The sequence below is a fragment of the Oreochromis niloticus genome, linkage group LG2, assembly GCF_001858045.2.
Source record: "Oreochromis niloticus isolate F11D_XX linkage group LG2, O_niloticus_UMD_NMBU, whole genome shotgun sequence".
Lineage (NCBI taxonomy): Eukaryota > Metazoa > Chordata > Actinopteri > Cichliformes > Cichlidae > Oreochromis > Oreochromis niloticus.
The window spans coordinates 6,180,719-6,201,900 of NC_031966.2; the positions used below are offsets into that span (position 1 = coordinate 6,180,719).

At 46.0% G+C, this 21,182-nt stretch overlaps 1 protein-coding gene across 1 annotated transcript; it reads right to left on the bottom strand.

The window, feature by feature from the left end:
• Positions 1 to 802: 802 nt before the first annotated feature.
• On the bottom strand, positions 803 to 15,117 carry sparc (secreted protein, acidic, cysteine-rich (osteonectin)). The gene is made up of 10 exons (XM_003447608.4): positions 14,968 to 15,117; positions 6,862 to 6,927; positions 6,555 to 6,608; positions 5,303 to 5,390; positions 4,494 to 4,615; positions 3,931 to 4,051; positions 2,398 to 2,531; positions 1,931 to 2,079; positions 1,690 to 1,838; positions 803 to 1,255 (listed from the first exon to the last, which is right to left on the bottom strand). Exons 2-10 carry the CDS (start codon positions 6,916 to 6,918, stop codon positions 1,227 to 1,229), a joined length of 903 nt encoding a protein of 300 aa, XP_003447656.1. The 5' UTR covers positions 6,919 to 6,927; positions 14,968 to 15,117; the 3' UTR covers positions 803 to 1,226.
• Between the last annotated feature and the right edge of the window lie 6,065 nt (positions 15,118 to 21,182).

Consider the following 21,182-nt stretch of genomic DNA (forward strand, 5'->3'; position numbering starts at 1 on the left):
TCATCATATCCAGTTCTTTCTACAGCCAAGATGGAGACGGAGGTGTGGTTGAAGCGCTAATGCTCCCATTATGGCTGCTATGTCCATCTTTTATATACAGACTTTGCATGTGCCTAATCCTGGACCGTCTGTTGTTCTTCTTCTTCCTCTTCACAGCTGGCAGCTCTGATTCTCAGGGCTTCAGGTCATTTGCATGATGCGCTGCAACGTTTTGGCTAAAAGCTGTTCATCGCCAGAGGGACTGCGGTCTGCTCCACCCTACTCATCCTCCACCCTACTCATAGTGGTGGAGAAAAAAGTTTAAACCATTTACTGCATCGGGGGCAAAGGGAAGATTGTAAAAAAAAAGAAAAAAAAAGAGGGGGTGTGTAATTGGGAATCAGAGTTTATAAAGCCGCTAAAGGCGGAGTAGGAGACACCACAGAGGACGTCCTTCTCCCAAAAACGTGCCCATAAACAAGCGGGTCTCCTCGTGATGATTTATCAGATTGTTTTAGTAAAAGTTCCAGAGAACGGGAGAAAGAAATGCAGATACGAACGCATGCAGAGATTTTCAGATCTTTTCATAGTCTTTTATTCATGGATAAGAGATCGCTCCGGCTCTCAGCGTCAGTAGAAACATGAGAAAAACTCTCAGCCTGCGAGATTTTCCCCTCGTCATAACAATATATCCTCTTTATTGCTTTCAAATATCAGTACTGGTGTAGCAGTAGTCATAAGATCAAAAACCAAAATACATCAAATGACAAAAAAAAGAAAAAGAGAGTCCACCACCGAAAGAGTGCAAAAACTAAACAGCTCGTTTTAGTAGGAAGCAAGCAGAGGGAGCATTTATTTCCAAACTTTATTGTCACTTTACAGCTTTGTCTGCTCACAACACTTCAAAGCCATCTCCAATTAAAGCCCCGAACACACGGCAGCATGAATACAACACTGGCAGCACATAGATTTACACCAGAGGTCTTTTGTTTTTTACAGGAGCTTTTTGTTCCACACGTGGACGATCCAAAGATCCGTGAACACATCGGGTTAGTACAGGCTGTGCACGTTTCTCTCTTCTAATCGATTTTAGTGGTATAGGTAGGAAAGGCCGTTATTTGAGAAATAAAAAACAGAAATGCAATTAGCACCGTTATTGTCATTTGTTTGTTTAACTTAGGGATCAGCACCTTTTCCCGTTAGTAGCGACTAAGAGGAGTCATACTGCTGCTGTGGGTCAGAGCGACTCAGATGATGAGGTCTTTGTCCACATCCTCTGCAAACACAAAAACACGAGAAACACAGAGAGGACACGGTCAGAACAGTGCTCTCATCGGGTCACGCCCCGCCTACTCAGAGACCAGCACACTCATTCCAATGGTTTGGAATGTGTGCGGTGGGACTAACCCCCCGCCCGAGTCTCGGAGACGCTGGAGCTGCATCCACACAGGAGCCGGGGACCACAGGAAGTCATTCGGATGCTATGACTGGTGAGCGAGAGATTCCCTGTGTGGACGCAGACTCCGTGATGGGCACCTTTACTCCAGGTAAACACGCTCGGTGCAGATGTGTTAAACACTCATGCGTTAAAACCCCGAAACGCTGATGAGCTGCTGAACGTCACCTCATCAGCGTTTTCTCTGTTTGTACAAAAACTCTGTCCCACAGTCCGAGGGATCGTATCAGATTTGTCAGGTGTTCGGTACTCACGGTCTTTGAGGCCAAAGCAGGCGGCCCACTCCTCCAGGGCGATGTATTTGTCCGCATCAGCATCGCACTGCTCAAAGAAGCGGGTGGTGCAATGCTCCATGGGAATGAGAGGAGCGCGCAGAGGGGCGAGCTCTGTGTGGGTCAGATATCTGGAAGAACACAAACAGGACAGCAAGGATAAGTTTGGCCTTTAGTTGGCGAGGCGCAGCATCATCTCCCCACCCCCATGACCCCTCCGTACCCGTCGACGGGGTGCTGATCGAGCTGGCCGAACTGCCAGTGGACAGGGAAGATGTACATGTTGTAGTTCTTCTCGAAGTCGTGGGCGAGCAGGTCCAGGGAGTGATCGCCGGCCTGAAGCCTCTTCTCATTCTCATAGATTTTCTTCACCTGAAAGGTCGGACAGAGGAGTTCACGTCGGCGTCATGTTGGAAGCGGCAGACGTGCGACAATAAAGAGCCTAAAAGCTTTTTTCTGTTTTATCATGTTTGTAGGTTTACTACATATTTCCTCAGGCTGAGGTTAAATCCTCAAACTATTCGACCGCATTTCAAAGCGCTCAAAGCACAAATGTGTTTAAAGACACTTGTTTAAACTTACGTTTCATCATGAAACCTGAAATATTTGTGTCTGTGACTGCCGTCTAAAATGATGACAGTTTGTTGTGAACAGAATAAAGGACAGATCAACAAGCCGGTCTGTTCTCACCCTGAGCTTCTGCTTCTCGGTCAGCAGGTTGTTGTCCTCGTCACGCTCGTACAGTGTCACCAGAACGTTCTTCAGCCAGTCCCTCATACGCAGCGGGAACTCTGTCAGCTCGCTGTCCAGACAGGGCTCGATGACTGCGAGACAAAAGCACCATCAGACACAGACTCACACTGACTGCTGGGCTCTACACCTGCACGACGTCTGTGATGCTGGAAATCAAAGCATGTGTGCTTCAAACAGCGAGGCTGCAGGGTTAGGGTTAGGTGTGACTGCCACACCCAGGTGTACCCAGGTGTTCAGGTCCATTCTTCCACAGGTGTACTTTGGTGTACTGAACAGTGCCGTGATCTCCATTTAAACCCTGGAGCCCCAACACTTCTCCTCGTGCTGAGCTCGTGTCTCGTTTTCTGCAGCTCGCGTGTTGGGACACGTCTGAACGCTGCCGAGCCACAGCCACAGTCAGACCCACCCATCAATTACAAGCACGCTCTGACACACCTGAGCTCAGCCTATCGGCACGCCGGGGAGGAGGTGGGGGAACTGACTGGGAACTAAACTCCAGATACGTCTGAACTGTCAACAGCAAACCAAAAAACAGAAACAGGAAGAAACCGAAACGCACAGTGTCAAAACAAAAGATGGGAGCAGCGATACAAGAATATCCAAATTCATGAGCTGGAAATCCAGATGAGATAAAATTCCAGTCGAGTTGTCAGATAAATTTAGGAGAAGTTCTCCCTGAAATCTCAGAAAAGCTGCACTCCTTTTACTGCAGAGCCACTTCAAACTCCTCTTTGTCCTCATGCATCCAGAGATATACTTCATATCTCAGTTTCATCTTTGTTTCTGTGCTTTATTGGAGGTTTGCAGCTCATTGGCGATCCTTCAGATCTTCCAGAATTAGTTTAAATGCTGCAAACAGGTTCAAATAATTCGGTGCTTTACATGTGATTAAAGAGGCTTTTTCCGCAAAGCCAACATTAACGTTTGGGTGTGACCAGGCTTCAATTCCTGCTGTACCCACTCAGATTAAAGGAGATGGCGTCCTCCTCAGTTCAGTTTTATTTATACAGCGCCCAATCACAACAACAGTCACCTCAACGGGCTTTATATTGTAAGGTAGATGCTACAATAATACATACAGAGAAAAACCCAACAATCATATGACCCCCTATGAGCAAGCACTTTTGCAACAGTGGGAAGGAAAAACTCCCTTTTAACAGGAAGAAACCTCTGGCACTCCGCTTAGCCGCACTGTGAGCTTACTTAATGCTCACTGATACCATCTAAAATACTTACATGCTGATTCAGGACCGTTTAAATCAGAAATGGAAACAAACAGTTTAACTTTGTTTAACTAGACAAATCTGTGAAGCCAAGTTCAGACTGTGCTAAAGACCTGCATCCAGAGAACAGGACGTGTTAATCTGTTAATCTGAGTCCTCATGAATGGAGGAAAATCTCTGCATGGTCTGCAGATCATGTGTTTTTATACCCTGCCATAATGGATCATTGTAGAGTGTGACAGCTCACGTTTGCAGGAGCCGATGTAGTCGAGGTGCAGCTTGTGGCCCTTCTTGGTTCCCTCCAGGGTGCACTTGGTGGCAAAGAAGTGGCAGGAGGACTCGTAGGTCTTGTTGTCAGTTCCGCAAACCTGCAGGAGAGAAAGCAGAGCTCGGTCTGCAACGCAGTGACATTGCACTGACAGACGAGTCCTCACACGTGTGCTTCTGACCAAACAAGCCCTTTAGTTTGAAAATATGATTTTCCTGATTTCCTGTCACATGGGTGCACGTTTGAAACAAACTGAACTAAAAGCTCAGAATTCTTTTTTTTTTTCTACTCTTTGCTCTGCGTGATGTCACAGACACCAGATAGCCCTAATAGAGAAGCTCCGCCCACCGGCAGCTCCTCTGCTTTGCTTGCAGCCCAATCAGATTACAGTTGGCCTAACGCTAAAATTCTTCTTTCTGCTTGCAGAGAGGACAAAAGCTCTTCGTGCAGAAACACGCAGAGCTGCACAGCTTCAGCTCCTGCCGCAGCTGCCAGTCACACTTCACTCAGGTCAGGAACACTCGGGAGAATTTTAAACTCACATGCTCAAAGTCTCCTTCCACTGGTGGGCAGGTGGAGGGGTCCTGGCACACACACATGGGAGTGTTGCTCTCATCCACCTCACACACTTTGCCCTTCTTGCAGTGGTAGTTCAGACAGGCATCTGTGAAGTGAAAGAGCAGAGGTCAGCTTCAAGGGGCAAAATGTACTTTTTATTTAAAGTGGACGTAAAGAAGGCAGATCTGCAAGATTTTTGCATTTCCATCTTTTCTTCTTCACGTCTCTTCTGTCCTTCTTGGTTTTCAGAATCAGAATACTTTATTAAGGGAAATTATGAGAGTTACAGTTGCTCCAGTACAGTAACATTAATAGAAAAAAAACCAAAAACAAACTAGACTATTGGCAATACAATATGTTAAGATATAAGGAATAGCACAATATATACAATATATACAAATCACCAAATAATCACCAAATTGCTGTCAGCTGTTGCAGTGAGAACAGAGCGGCCTGTAGCAGACCTGCTGTGCATTATTAAGTGAGGGTGTGCAGCTCTCAGGCTGAGCTCCCTCTTAAAGTGGGTGGAATGTGTAATTACAGAGCGAGGGAGTCTGTCATTACGGCCATTTGAGTTGCCAGTTTGAGGCTTCACTAAACTCAGACAGCCACAAATGCAGTGAAATCAAATCCTTCATTCTAATGTTTACAGCAGCTTTGCAGGAACATCTGCTTTGACTTCAGTGCACATCTCAACATCTTTCATGTCCACGTTACCACCCACCAGGGGACAGAAGGACTTTAACTGTGACATTAAAGTTTCGATCGGGAGTGAGTGTGTATGTGAACTTACTCTCAGTGACAACATCCTCAACAATGTCGATGGCCTCGTCAAACTCTCCGATCTCAACCTGCACTGGATTGGCCCCCACTTCGGTCTCCTGAAGGACATGAGAGGTCAGAGGTCAGATCATAAAGCGCTCAGATTGAGGTCTGAGCTGTGTTCGGGTCTATTTCTGCCTGGTGTCCACTTAAACCAAACCGCTTAAATGCGTCTGGTTTCCTGAAGACGAGAAAAACAAGCTGAAGCATCACCGCTAAAGAAGGTTCCTCCCTGAAGGCCAAACAGAGTCTGGGAGCAGCCAGACCATAATATTCAACAATAACGCGCAGCTGGGGCCACATGTGGCGAAGCTATGAAAGGAGTAATGGCTTCCTGAGCAGCTAAAATTAACAGCTGTGGGATCTTTGGTCCCACTGGACCTCTGACGCAGGAAACCATAAAACGTTCTCATGAAGACTCGATGCTCTGCTGGAGGAACATTTCTGGAATATCACAGAGAGAAACCTGAACGGAGGGCATAGAAAGAATAGGCACTGCCGTGTGTGACGTGACACTTTCCCTTAAAAGGCAAAAGCACAGACGTTTCATGTCTTCGGTTGCTGCGTGTTGGTTTTGGGTGGAATTTGCTTTAAAATCTGAGACGCCTTCAAGGACAAAACAGAAGCTCCCAGGCTTTTTAGAAAAGCTTGGATGAGGCGAGAAGGTCAGGACCCAGAAACAAAAGCAGAAGCACAGATGACTGATTCATTAAGTTGATCTTAGTTATTTTCTGACATGTCTCAAACACGTGTCAGCTCTTTGTAAAAACACTGCGCTGTGTCCTTTGGGCTCATGTTTTTAGAAAGCAACCAAAAAACAACAAGATTTTGTTGAGGATTTTATTGCTGGACTGATTTCTTCACAGAAGCAGTCTCTGCTGCAGTAAAGAGTGGAAAAACGCCTCGAACTTCTTCGGCTACGCTGCGGATGACCTCTAAAGCTCCGTCGCAGATCGCATCATCTCCAAGCAGCTGCGTGGCTCAGAAAACACGCCGCAGAGGCCAAATCGGACTCACGGGAGAGCAAAGGTTTCCCACAGACATCACGGTCGCACCGACACTCGCTGCCAGAGGATTCCTCTGCAGACTTTCACCCAGGGTTTCGCACACGTCCATGAAGGCTGCAGAGGAATCCTTATGGAGTGTTTCATGGAAACTGAAGCTTCCTGTTTGTGTGACAGACAATGATCACGGACGGCAAGAACATCAACATCTGGACTGACCTCAACAACTGGCTCCTCAGTCCCAGGCTCTTCCACGATGGGCTCCTCATCAGCCTGACACACACACACACACACACACACACACACACACACATTAAACATTATTAAATGCTTGTGGCTGCTCATAGAAGTCATGAGCGCGCCCACACAAACACACAGTAGAGAAAAACTCACAGGGGAGGAGCTGGCCATCAGGAAAACACACACATGATAACTCACAGCAGAGGAAAGAAGAAAAGAAAGGAAGATGCTATCGAGACGTAAACAAACACACAGGCACACACTCTTACAGGCATGTGTGACTTACAGGAGCAGCCATGGCGTGGCCAGCCAGGCAAAGGAGGAAGACGATCCACACCCTCATCTTCAAAGTCTGTGGAGACAAACAGAGATGATGGGCTGACAAAAACGCACACAAACACTTTATTAAGTACGCAGCTTTGTGTGAGTGCTCACTCAAAGTAAAGCAGAGTTTTTGTTGCTTCTAATTTCGCTTGTTAGAATCAGGGTCTGAGTGTAAACTATGGCGCCTCTGGCAGAGAGCCCTGCAGTTCTTCTCACGACCACAGAACCCTGTGGGATGACTCTGACGCTAATGGAAGTGCTCCAGATTCCCAAACAGAAGCCCTCACTGTCCGCTTTGTTTCCCGACACGCTGTGTTCAGATGGTCTGTGATGCTCTGAGAACCATCTCCCCCTCTGAGAGGCGTTTTTTTTCTGCTGCAGGAGCCTGAGCGAACGCAAACCGGGGTTCCCGGTCTTTGTGCGCTCTCTCACAGCAGCCTTAGGCAATGTTTGCACCGGCCAGTGTTTGGATCGACCAGCTTCCATTAAGCTCAGCTAAACACATATTTACACTCTAATGACAGATATGTGATAACAGGGCCCTGATACGTGACTTGGGGTCTTTTAAAGGGTGGGACAGGACTTGGCCCTCACCTGTGAAACACTGAGAGTGACATGAGGTGATGTGGATGTCAGAGAGGCCTGCAGAAACAGATCTGCTGGAGTTTTAGGAGGGCTCATTCAAACATCAGTTGACCAACTTATTTTGAAGGATCTGTGCTGAAACCTAAAGGTGTGTCTGCTGCTCATGTCCTCACACCTGAGTGACAGAGAGGCTCGATTATGAAGCGACACGCGGGTGTTTGTGCGTTTGCGGTGGCAACGCCTTTGGTAAGGACAAAGTGTGTATTTAGAGGTGGAACCAAACACAACACCAGCTGGGAGCTTTATTAGGTGCTGGTGACGGTGCCACCACCTTCTGCCACCTTCAAGAAGAGAGGTCATTGTGCAGTTACCAAAATATGCTTGACACGCTGGCGTGTTAGGGCTGCACATGCTGCAGTAAGCTCTGTCACCCCAAGTGTGTCAAAGATAAGAGACAGTGCATATTTCCTGTGAGAAGAGACTCTCTGCATCTCCTCTAAGGAACCGCTGTTGGAAACTCATCCCGACTTCTGTCTCCTCTTTGTGTCGCGTCTCGAGGACTGAATAAAGCCTCCTTTGTTTGCAACAGAGTGCAGCACTGCTCGTTCTATAAGTTATCTCCTCCTGCACCTCCATCAAGCTTCTCCCAGACATCAGGGGAAGAATCTGTGAGATCAAACATATGAGAAGGAACAGACCGTACAGATCAAAGTTCCTCCCTCTGTTATTGTGTCTGGATTTTGAAAAGAAATGGAATTCGCCCCAAAACACAAGGCAGTATCTGCAGTTTTGAGCGGACACAGTTTAAAGGCTGCGTGAGATCAGCAGGGATAATAAGACTTAGCAAACAGAGCTGTGCATGCTTGGAATTCCTGCGCCTCGGATAAGAGCGCAGCAGCTTGAAACCAACAACAGTTGAATAAAAACGAATGATCCCTCCTTCCTCTGCAGCTTTAAACCTCCCAACATGTCAAAGATGGCTGGAGCTGAATGGCGTGACTGTGAAAACACTGAAGCTGACACCGTGCCTGGCTGATGAAAAGCACGAGGCCTGTCGACACGAAGAGGCTGAGTCGAGCGACGTGTTGCAACACATGCAGAAAAGAGTAAATCACGATCTGTTTGAAGAACCTTCAGGCTAAACACGAGTCCGGGGATTGGCGTTTGTCTGCGATCGGCTCTAGATGCTAACAACAGTACTCGTTAGGAAGGACGGACGTTGATTTTTGGTTAAATTTGCAGCTTTAAGGAACCAGATTTCCTTCTAGTCCCACCGTTTTCTATCAGCTGATACAGAGTGGTAATGTATCAGCATATAAGTGCACACATTCATGTAAAGTCACAAAATCCTGCTGCTGCCCCTCTGTAGGCTTCCTGAAGCTGGCCAAGAGGGAAATGGACTTTTAGCGGGGCTTTCTTTACTTAGTTTTGTTTTTTTATTATTACATGTTGGCCATGCAGAAGAAATATATATAGCTGTTATATATTTATATATAATAAATAAATAAATCACAAAGAAGAAATGGGTCTAATTCTTATAATTTTGCTTTCGCACTTGTCTGGAATCATAGCAACAACTTTCTTTTGTTCTTTAAATTTTTCCATGTGGTTCAAATTGATGCTGTCCTCTGGATTTATTTAAGAACCTGAGCTTGCTCTGATCATCACTGCTGATGATGGAGGCCTGAAAAACCTTTAAGTTGGTGGGCGAGTTCACAGATATCACTTCCTGTTTCTTTTTCAGAGGATGAAATCGGTTTCCTTTGGCCTGAAGTCTAATGGGGGTTAAGCACTGCATCCCTTTGGGTCAAATCCTGACATGGATCGGGTCGTATTAGGAAAAGGAGAATAATTCTGATGTGTAGAGTTGCTCATTGCTTCTGCAGCTGTAAAAGATCGTTTGCTCTAAGCTCAGAGTCCAGGCAGGACCGGCACAGAGGTGTCCTCTGTTCCAGAAGGCTAAGAAGTCATAAGCAGCTCAGATGTGGAAAATTACAGAAGCGCTGGCAGCAGTCGGAGAATGACCTGAACAAAGACACTTCTCTGCACCTTTTGAAAAGAAAGAAAAAAAGATGTTCTGCAGACGGGACATAAAAAAGGGCCTCTGACACATCGTAAGCAGAGTGTCTGGGCTGAGTGTCATCGCAGCAAAAGGAGAAAATAAGCGGGCTCATCTCAGGAAAGCGAGTGTTTGATTTGGAGGGACGCGGTGTTCCCATCACTTTTACTTATTCCCATTTGGCCAGAGAGCCACTGGGCTCGGCTCGGCGGGAAGGGGGAGGCCGGACATGCTGATGTAACAGCAAAACAAATTATTTTATTTGGAAAGCCACTCACATAATCAAATACGGCGAGGCTAAAAGGGAAACTTGAGGCTCATAAAGGGGCCTTTCTCCCTCCCCACCAGTGGATTTCAGCTGGGTAAGCGAGCGTAAACAGCCCAAGCTGGATCTGCCAGCGATGCAGACATCGCCCTCTGCAACTGCTCCTCTCCCAGCAGGCCTTCAAAGAGAGCAGATTCACACAGATTCTTTCTTCTTCTCCTTGGTGACATAACGGGCAGGTTGGCGGGCCTGGATAAACAACCTGTCGCAGTGAGTCTGCAGACAAACAGCTGTGCAAAGCAAACACTGAGAATGAACAGCGGTTTCCTCTGTGTGCTGACCTCTGCAGACATGCACGCTGTTCAGAATGAGGAAGGTCGGCATTCATGATGCACGCAAAACACAGACGCATCCAAACTTTGACTATCCTGCCCCGGCATGGCCCTCAGATCATCTCGCTTCTAAGGTCTTCGCTCAGTGTGAGCTACAGCGGTTTCCTTCAATCTGCTGGCTTGTCTCGATAACTTCTTCATCTCCACAGGAAGACTCCCTTCCATCGAGACGGATGCCTCAAGGAAAGATTCCTCTGTGATGGCTTCCAGCGTTTGCCCTTTGACCTTTGGCACCGCCGTCTCCCACCCCCGCTCCAAAAGACCGTCTGTGATGAGTGAACAGGACTGACAGGAAGTAAAAGATCAGTGCAGACCCTGAGTCAGGCTGTTAGAGGAAAACTGGAGCGTCTCCTCTATGGGCTCAGATGTTTTTTCTTGTAAATCAGACTGATGAGTTACAATTTTGTTTTTGTTGAAGTTTGTTTACAAAAAACTATGCATGAAACTTGAGTTCGCTCGCTGTGTGTGAGTTTCAACTTTCAAGTACAAATTTTGACCCAATTTTTCTTCCTGTCAGCTGATTGGTCAATGTCATGTCAATCACAAATGTAACAATCCAATCAGAGAGCAGATGGGTTTAACTGTGGGAGGGGCGCTTCACTGAGCTTCAGGTCCCAGAAGGGTAATACATATTGAAGATGGAGGATGGCGACAGTGCTTCTGCGGCGCAGTGCGACTCACAGCACTGATTCTGGGTCAGCCCTGACTTTGTGTTAAAGTAATACTAAAGTAATAATAGTATTTCTGACCATTGGTATACCACAACTATACCCTTTGATCTTTTACCAAATATGTGTTCACAGTCCTCCATCTTCATAAAATTCATAAAATTCCATAAAGTTTTCAGATATTTTGGTTAACAAGGTCACAAAGCTCAGTTCACAACTATGCAGTCTGATTGACAAGTACAAAATATTTATGACCACAATCTGAGCCTGTACTCCTCCTTCGTGTTTGGTTCAGAGAGGACAGATTATGATTCTAACTTTAACGACTTTAAACAGTCTGCTTTCTAAGTAGCTGAAATGACACATTCTGGTGCTGCTCTGCAACTACAGCTGGCTGACATGTAAACAACAACACTACAGATTTTATTGAGGACAGAAGATGTGGCTGATGCTGCAAACCCTGCTGTGACCAACAGAAGCTGCAGCAGCACCGAGTCACTGATGGTTTCCAGTTTTCGTCAGTGGAATATGTTCTAGAGGGACATACGAGGTGATTTTCCTGACCTCTTAAGATCCACCACGTGACCCCTGACCCATAGCAGATGTTACTTTCCCATTAGGACTTTCAGAATCCCATAAAAAAGCGTTGATGTTTTAATTCATCACACACCTAACGTGAGATGGGCTGCACGTCTTTGGATGGATGAGGTAAGTAGTTTTTCCTGAATATGCATCAAATCTCGCTGCAACCCGAACCAGTAGGACTGTTTCCTTACCAAAATCTCTCTAAATTAACCAAATCTTCACTTATTGAATATAAACTGCTGACATTAACTCTTTGTGGATTGCTTCATTGCAGACTTTTACATTACTTCGGGTTTAATCTTCACAGCCTGCTGCAGCGGTTTCTTTCTTCAGTCCGAGTTCATACCTGATCAAGCTGGTTTCCAGGGAGTACAGGGACCTCCCAGCGACCTGCCTGAACAAAGAGCAGTTTTCACAGCGTCCCATTCACCTGCACCGCTGAGCACAAAGAGAAGAATGAAGGAGAACTCGACTGGAAAAAGTCCGGATGTTTGTAACCCGAGTCCCTTGCCACATGACCTGTTTGACTCTATTTCATCCTTCTCTCCTTCCCTTCATAATTTTATCTTTGATATTCTTCTCTTTGGTGATATTATTTTACCTCAAACTACAGCAATCAATCTACAGATCAGAGGGAGCACGCTGCTCCGTCACAGGGCACGCCGGCTTTAAGCGCTCTTCGCTTTTATCTCTGCCTCTTTCGTAACACTGAACTACATTTGCTGCCGCTTTCATTTCATTCAACATCCTCGACTTTGTCCACAGCTCTTTCTGTCTGCACGCACACAGCAGGAAACCAGAAGATCCTGACTTTATGTACTCAGTATGGTGGTCTGTCACAGACCCTTTACTTCAGTATTATTTATATTCTTTTTAAGGTTTTGGAAGATGATAAGAATAAAGCAGATGTTATCACACACAAATGTAACTTTTAATAAAATTTTAATGCTTTAATGTTCACTCTTCATGCTTTACTCTGATTGGAAAAACCACCAGACAACAGAAAGTTTCTCGTAGCTTGACCTGAAGTCAGACATTGAAATACCCATCCCACTCATATCAGTTAGCTTTCTACATGAGCCTCAGATGACCGTGGAAGTAAGCTAACGTTAACTCCGGTGAGGTGATCATGTTGCAGTCTTCCTGGCTGCCTTACCCTGGCTATAAAGCTAAATCTGAGCTAAAACCTCAGACAGCATAAAAGACGGAGGTAGCGTTCAGGTCTGAAACCTGCAGCTTCTCTAATATCCTCCAGAGGGCGACTGCTCTGCTGATAGAAAGAAGTCCGAGAGACAGCGAGTGTACCACTCACTGATGGCTTCACAGTCTCGGGTCTGACTAAATAAAACACGATGTTTGTTTTGGAAATTACGGTCCCGTTAAAGACACAAAGGAGCAGAAAACAGAGGATGCTCATTGGCTGGTGAGCTGTTTCAGGCCAATCAGGCGGCAGTGTCCCTCAGCCTCTCAGTCAGAGAGGCCCTCTCTCCTTCTCTGTCTCCTTCCTCGCGTCCTTCTTCCTCACACTGAACTCCAGATTTTTCTTCTCCGCGCCGAGTGCAGACAGTAGCACAATCCCTCCTTCCTGTCTGGGGATTAGTGTTTTTCTAGAGATTGCCAAGCTGGCTTTTCACAGCATCCTCAGCTCCAACCCCTCCTCCTCCACCACCACCACCTCCTCCTCCTCCTCCTCCACCACCACCTTCCACTCCGGTCCAGACCTGCCACCTCAACAATTAAGCAGCCAGAGACGCTGTGTCTGCACTTCTCTCATACTAATGCTGGCACATTGTGCTTCAGCCTTTCCACAGAAATCACAGAAAAATCCTCGACAGGTGTGACGAACACACTAAACGAGACTGGAGACATTTTACTGAGACATGTGTAACCGAGTGTGACACAAGAAGAAAGGACTGAGCACATTTCCTTAGACAGCAGCGAGCACTGAAATAACCCAAGATTTTCTAAAGATAGGAAAACTCAACTCAGGTTGAGTCAAAGTTTCATTTAATCTGTGCACATCTGAAAAGTATCACCCAGTAAAGCTCAGGTGTGACTACACGAAAGTTCCTGTGGTTAAAGAGCTCCTGTAGATCTTCAGTTATTTTTTCAGTTTTCCTCATGCAACAAGAAAAACTTCTGGGCACAAAATTACATAAACGTCTCTTCTGCTGACCTTTTTTTTTTTTCCCGTTGTTTTTTTTTGTTTGTTTTTTTGTTCCAGGAAATGTTTCCATCCACAAAAAAGGACCAAAGGCAGAGCCATCATCATTATGAGAGCTCACGTGCCACTAGTGTTAATCTACTGATTTGTACTTTTACGTAAAATCACAGTGCAAGTTTTGGATTCTTGAAGTCACGACGGTCATGTGTGCTGTAAGGCCTCTTTTAGGGTCAGCTCTCCAGTTTATCCTCAGGCTGCTGGGTGGATCTGGGGTGGGGGTCTTGGCTCTGTGGGCCCGGTCAGGCTGTTCTAACCAAACTGTGAAAAACTTTATGGAGCTCCATGACAATCCAGCTGCTGCACCATGGATCAGCACAAACTCAAAGAAACAGCTGGTAACCAATCACCATGGCAACCTGCATTCCTTTACATGAGAGTAATCAGGGAGGGGTCACAGAGGGGGTCACGGAGGAAATTGTGGAGAATCTGTCATAGCTTCACCTCCTCGTCTGATTTTCTTTCTCTTTGTTCAGCCGTTTTTGTATTTTCACACATTTTTACACATAAACAATAATTCACCAAAGAGAGGAAAGCAGAAAATCGAGAATCAGAATAACAAAAGTGTCCAATTAAAAAGGGTCTGAATCCCTCCTCCCCCTCAGCCCCCCTCCTCTTATTGCCGATGTGGCACACAATAGCTCCACAGTCTGAATGCTCTCAGTTCGTTCACCTGCAGACCGTGATTGAGCAGTAATGACAGAGGAGCTGTGGCTGCTCTCAGACCACAGTCCTGCCTTTAACCTCCTAGGACCTGGCGTCCACATATGTGGACATCACATTTTGGGTTATTTAGACCAAAATACTCAATTTTGCTCTACATGGGCCTGATATCCACTTACGAGGACATTATTCTGCTTGTGTTCCATCAAAATTTTAAACAAATATCCTCATATGTGGCTCTTATTTTTCTTAAAAACAAAAATAAGGTAAAAAAAATATATATATATATATATATATATATATCTGGTAATTCTTTGTTTTTACATTCATCGGGCCCCAATATGCCCAAATATCAAAGAGAAATTAAAAATGCATGCCGTGGAAGAGTTCGGGTCTTAGGAGGTTAAAAGCAAAATTCAACAAAGTGGAACAGAAAAAAAAAATCAGCTGTTGAATTGCTGAAGTTAAAACGGACATCTGTGTTTGTGATAAGTGTGTGAGGAAAAGTGTCAAAGCAGAGCCCTTCTGCGTACAGCCGTCACTGCAACTGACAGAGCTCTAACAGCAGAAACGTTTCACTGCATCTAAAAGTGTAAATGTATCTGTACGAGTCGGAGGCAGGGCGCTTACCTTCAGCTTTCAGAGAAGAACACCAGAAGAGAAGAGAAGTCAGCTGTGTGCGGGACCCCGACGATCTAACTCCAGCACCGCTTTACGCACAGCTCATTTCCAATGGGACGTCCCAGCCTGGACACAGACCACCCCCCCCCTCGCTACCCGCCGCCCTAGGTCCATCACGGCCTCCCCCACCCCCTGTGGGCGGGGCTGTGATGTTAACCCTTACGCAGTGGCTGGAGGATAAATGAAGATTGGAGAACAGCGATGACACGAGAAGAAGCACGTGACCTGTGTCGTTACTGATTACTGTTGGTAAGATCAAAGAGATAAAAAATGCGTTTTGGTAACTCTGAAGAAAATCATCAAATACAAAATACTTTAAACATCTGGATTGACGTAGTAAGACGGGGCCCACCTACAGACTGTATATGGAAGATGGGCACACATTGATTAGATGAGCATTTGCGCTTTGTGCAGCGAGAAGATCAGGATAACCCTCACAGTCCCATCAGCTGATTCATGATGGAGCCTATCCCTGTTACCATAGGGCGAGAGGCAACGTAAATCCTGGACAATTTGACCAATCAGGGCTAACACATAGAGACAGACAGCCATTGGCACGTGCATTCAGTCATTTTGGCTGTGGGAGGAAACACAAACATGGAGAGAACATGCATGTGACATGGAACTCAGGCAACAGTGCTAACCACAGCTATCCAGTATTTGGGTATATGGTATTTATTATTATTATTATAAGTGCGTGTCTGGTTAGTGATGGTCGCTGATGGCTGCTGGCGTACACCTGCACCGGAAGCCTCTCTGTGTCTCGGGTCATTTAAGCCAATAGCAGAATGGAGCAACAGCACAAACACGGTCCAGAGGTCCAGTTCAGGGACTCCAGGTAGCTGAGGTGAAGCCTAGCAGGCAGCTAGCAGCTACAGCCGCCTGTGTCACCGTTCACCTGTCAGTCAGAGAGGCCACGCCCATAATAATGCAAACTGCAAACTAGGTGAGTATAAAAACATTGTTCTAAAGTTTGTCTATGGGGACTGACTCACTGCTGCCTCTGCTGGACAGACTGCAGCTATCTGAGTTCTTCTCCGTCTGGTCTTGAACCTCGGGTCCAAGTTCTGTGTAAATAAATCTTATTTTTCCGCAAATGTGCATCTATGCCTGATCTCTCTCTGCACTAAAGCTTCAGTCTTGTTCCCGTAAAGCTGTAACTCAGTGACTTCAGTGCTTTGGAGCGTTTGTGGAACATCTGCGTCACCACGGCTCAGACTCATGGACTGCTTTTCCAGCACCTGTTGTCCTCTGACAGTCAGAAGCAATCAAGAACCACGTGTATGCCTCATGCTCTTCGGCTCGCCCTTCGTTTTGTCTGTCTCATTGTTTGATGGACTGCTACTGTCTGTTCCCAGCGTGCAGACCAGAGCTGATGTGAAGAACAGCTGGATCAGAGGGAGGGAGGGAGGGAAAATCCCTGCGATGCAACGTGGCGTTTTCCATTCTGCGAGGAAGCCACAGTCCAGCTGCAGATGGAGAGAAAAGAGGGGAGGAGCTGTTGTTACTCTTCAGTCTGCCCACCTTTTCTTCTTTTCTTCCCTCCCTTCTCTCTGCAAACGTGGCAGTCGTCTCTCTGTGTCTGATGAAACATGTCATTATTTTTCCTCTGCTGCTAAATCATCCACAAGTAGCTCTGCAGGTCTGAAGATGTGAGGATTTAAACGCCCCTGTAATGTGGCAGCATTATTAAAAAGGATTATGGAAACACCCATCTGTGTGCCACGTAGTGAAACAAAGAAACACTCACAGAAGTATCTGAGGTCTGTGATTGGCTGATAGCTGTGTTATTTTTTTTTAAATAATCCCTGTGATTTATTATTGGTGATGTTTTGGGGATGGCAGAATGAGCTCTGCTCTTCTGCTGTGCGATGTGTTCATCACACTGATTTCACGGCTGATTTATTTTGTCTGAGTAAAATCTTTGCAGGGACGGAACTGCAAAAACACGCTGGCATTTACACGCGCACATATTTCTCACATTTTATGACAAAGTTACCTGATTGGTGGCCTGTGAGCAGCGTGTCCACCACATTTGACCTGAAAGTCACACGGTGTGGTGGTCCTGGGGTTTTCTGAGTTCTGGACTCTTGTTGGGAGTTTTTGGTTCTCGTGTTTTTGCTTCCTGTCTTGTTGAGCTGAAGGCTTTTCTTTGTGTTCCTCCTCTGCTTTGTTTTTGGATTTGTGCCTCGTCTTCCTTCGGGTCAAAGTTCTGCTGTCATTCGGGTCCGAGTCACACAGCAGCTCTTCTGGGGGAGGGGGCACTGAGACGTACAGAATCTAGGGTACAGATAGGGCCAGATTTAACTGCCCCTGGGTTTTGCCATTACAAAGTAGTGTCTGTGTTTAGGGCGACAGTTACAGGTAAGAGATCCTGCTGCATTTGCATTTCCTCTCAAGGAGCAACAGGGAGGAGAATCTCTAAACCAAGCGCACAAAGTGATTTACCAAAATTTACAACATGTAGCTTACAGATGCTACATCAATATTAAAGGCTGAAAATTGAAATGAAATGAACAGCACGACTGTTGTAAAAGGCATGTATGGCTTCTTTGGGGATTGTGCTCACATTTAGTAAATCTGGCCCGTGACTACTCCAACTTCACCTTAAGGCATCCAGGAGGCATGCTGGGCAGAGCCCGAACCTCATTGTTGGCTACTTTCGATGTGGAGGAGTCCCTGCCGAATGACCGGGCACCCCGTGTATCTCTGATGTCGTTCCTCTGGTCTCCGCCCACACCTGTGCTCATAGGTGTGGGCTGGAACGCACCTCAATCAGGAAATCTGCAGCTTTCACGCTCAGCTCTCTCACCACCACAGCAGTCCCAATGTCACTCTCCTGCTCCCTCTTCTGAGATACTTGATCTCCTCCACCCTTCTCCTGCTGAGAGCACAGCTTCAGCCTTTGAAGTGTTCATTTTCATTCCAGCCTCTTCACATTTGACCCAGCAAATGACTTGCAGTGACACCCCGCCCTGCGCAGCTACACAGAATCCAACAGATAGCAGGACTCGGTCCGACCTACTGCAGTCAAACTGACGCGGCCTCCCACTGTGGTTCTACTGGGACCAGAACAGAGGGCCTGACAGGTGGAGGCTTTTCCACGTCCACAAAACGCACACCCTCGAACATCCTCCAGAGGATAAAGCGCCAGTTCAGGGTCCACCACCAGGACAGAAACCACTTTGTTCCTTTTTGGATTTTTCATCAGTAAACCTTACTCTGTGTTCAGCCTCCACCTGGATCTTCTGCTGTAACCGAGGCAGTCTTCAGGCTCCAGACTCCACCTGTGAAGTCATTAGACTGCAGTGTACCTGCTGCAGGCTGCATCTCTTATTACTCACCGCTGCGTTCAAAATGTATGAAATGTATGATTTTTCCTGACTGTAAAGACCAGAGCTGCAGCAGGTCCTGGTGTTTCTTCGAGTCTGATGAGGGGTTGGGGAGTCGGGGGTCAGTTTTTAAACTAAAAAAGAAAATTTTAAACCCAGAAACAAACATTAAAGCTTCTTCTTTGACCTCTTCGTGTGAAATCACAGGCTCTTAAAATGATTGCTGCTCTGTGCCGACTTTCAGGGGGCTTCTTCACTTTGATGGAGGTTCAGGCCTCCTCCTCCTCCTGCTGCTCCATACCAGCAGAAACATGGAGTATAAACCCACACTCAGAATAAATTATGGGTCATTTTAGATTTTTTTGTGTGTTTTTTACTTATATGAACAAACTCTGAGGTGTAAATGACATGCTTGCTGCTTGCTGCCTCGCCCTGAGCTAAAAACCAGAAACTTAGCTTGAAATAGAAAACGTGACAGCGCCCTGATCAATGGAAGAAATGTGGAGAAACACAATAAAACCCATATAGATTTTTACAGGCTGCGTGATTCCTGAGATGCTGTTTGATTTTCATAAATGTGCCTTTGAAAGAAAACGACAGTGAGCCGGCTGGATGTTCGGTCTGGACTGAGCGTGCTGACAGTCACAGCAGAATCATTAAGATGAAATGATTGTTTACGATGTCCGCTGTGGCAGTGATGCGTCCGCCTCGCTGTCCTGTAAACTCTGAGATGATGAAACTGCATCACTTTAGGAAGAATAAGACTCTGAGAAGCACGGCGCTGTACTCTGTATCTGCATTTCATGTTACCATAGTTCATGGTTTTTGTTGCAATTCAGCTGCAAAATAAGATTTTAAGTTTGGTGATTTTTGTCTGTAACCAGCAGTGGGAGTAAAGTCTGAGCATGCCTGAAAGGTTCCTTCAAAGTGTCCTTAGCATCTCCTCAGTGATGGAAGAGCACCGACTCATCAAATGAATCTCCTCAGCAGTAAATGCATATTTATCTCATTCTGTAGGGTTAGGGAGGGAAACAGTCATGTTGTCATGGTAACGATGACTGTTTCCATGTTGGTAACAGTCATGAAAATGTGTCTTCCATCCACCGAGGCTGTCAAGGTCAGCTTCATGAAACTGATAAAAAGTCTTATAGCTTAGAAACTGTACTTCTTACACATGTGCTGTGTCGTCAGCATATAGAAAGCACCAAATAAAGATTTAAAATATCATGTCACATTTGACCTCTGACCTCTCCTTCAAGGTCAATAAACTGATCTGAAGGTCAAAATGATAATAATGTTGATAATGATGCTACACTGAGCTATTTAAATGTTTCTGTCTTGGTCCTCCATTCCTTTTCTCACTTTCTCTGGGGACAGTGGGAATGAAAAACTCTCTTTTAACAGGAAGAAACTTCAAGCAGAACCTGCCTCAGGGAGGGGCACCCATCTGCACGCACTGTGCTGCTCAGAGTGGAGTAGTTAACCCAACCTCCCCGCTCTGACCCTGGAGGAGACCTGATTCCTTCAGCTGTTTCATCAGGAAATCAGACATGCGCAGATGCTCACAGGAGCCCCTAACAGTAGCACGGCTCATGAGAAGATCGTTAGCTGTCAGACGAGCTAATCACAGCTCTTTAAAGTGAAGTTTGAACTGCACCCATCACTCTTTCACAGCGTTATGTTTCTTCCTGCATTGCTTTTTTAGTCTAAATCACCTATAAATTCATGTCTCATTATGCTGTAAAATCGATCAGTCTGCTGTCCCGAGTTCAGCTGTGAAGAGCCATTTGAAGCAGATATTTTCATTCCTTTCTTCATCTAAATGCATGTGTGGACTGAGCATGTGTGCCTGGACCAGCGTTCGCGTTTCCCCCTTCAGGTCATTTGGTTTGTGCAGGGTGGGGATGGTTGTGGACACCTTCAGTGGGTGACAGCGTGTCCTGTAGAGGCCTGGGCTGTAGTCCCGGTGCTGAGGCGATGAGCTCATCGGCTGTCCTGTAATTTCAGCCTGTAGCCCTCCATCATGGTTTTGGTTTGGCGTGGTGATGCAGTGGGACTGATTTGGTTTTTGAGGAAATCGTGATGCTCTGTCACATTTCAAGCATTCATCCAGAACATCAAACTATAATACTACTGCACATTTAATATAAACCGAGGATTTAAACCAGCTAAAACCAGCTGATCAAGTCTCAGAGCGTAGTTTAAGCTCAGGTTTAGGAAAGCTTCTGCGGGGATAATGGTGCACCATCCATTTTAATCTGTATTAAACTCATTTTAAATTCTTGTGGAGATCCCAAAAGAAGACGTCTGGGTTTGAATCCTTCACAGACGATGTGAACAACGCAGTCAGTGAGGAATGAGGTGTTTTCTCCCTGCACAGCTGAGCCAGAGCTGAGGCGGCAGCAGACAGTTTGGTGACGTGTAAACCTCGGACACACACACACACGCACACGCACACACACACACACACATCAGAGGCTTGGATTCGAGGTGTGCAGTAAAAGTTTAAAGGCTTTCAAGTGTGAGCACACAGAGTCTGCTACCTTGTACCTGCTATATGCTTTTGCTGCTTTAATTTATGGTTCAGATAGAGAGATTTTATTGCATAATTAAGATAATTAAATAACTAAGACTGTGTTCATAACTTTACTTTAGTTTACTTACTTTATGTGATGAATCTTTTAATTCTATTAAAGTAAAGCAGCTTTTATGAGGTGTGATGGGTTGGGCTGAAAGAGCCAAACTGAGTGGTTGGCAGGTAAAATCACAGTCCTCTCTTTCAAAATAAAACACCTGAAGGTGGATGCGTTTGAGTGTTTGAGCTATCTGAGC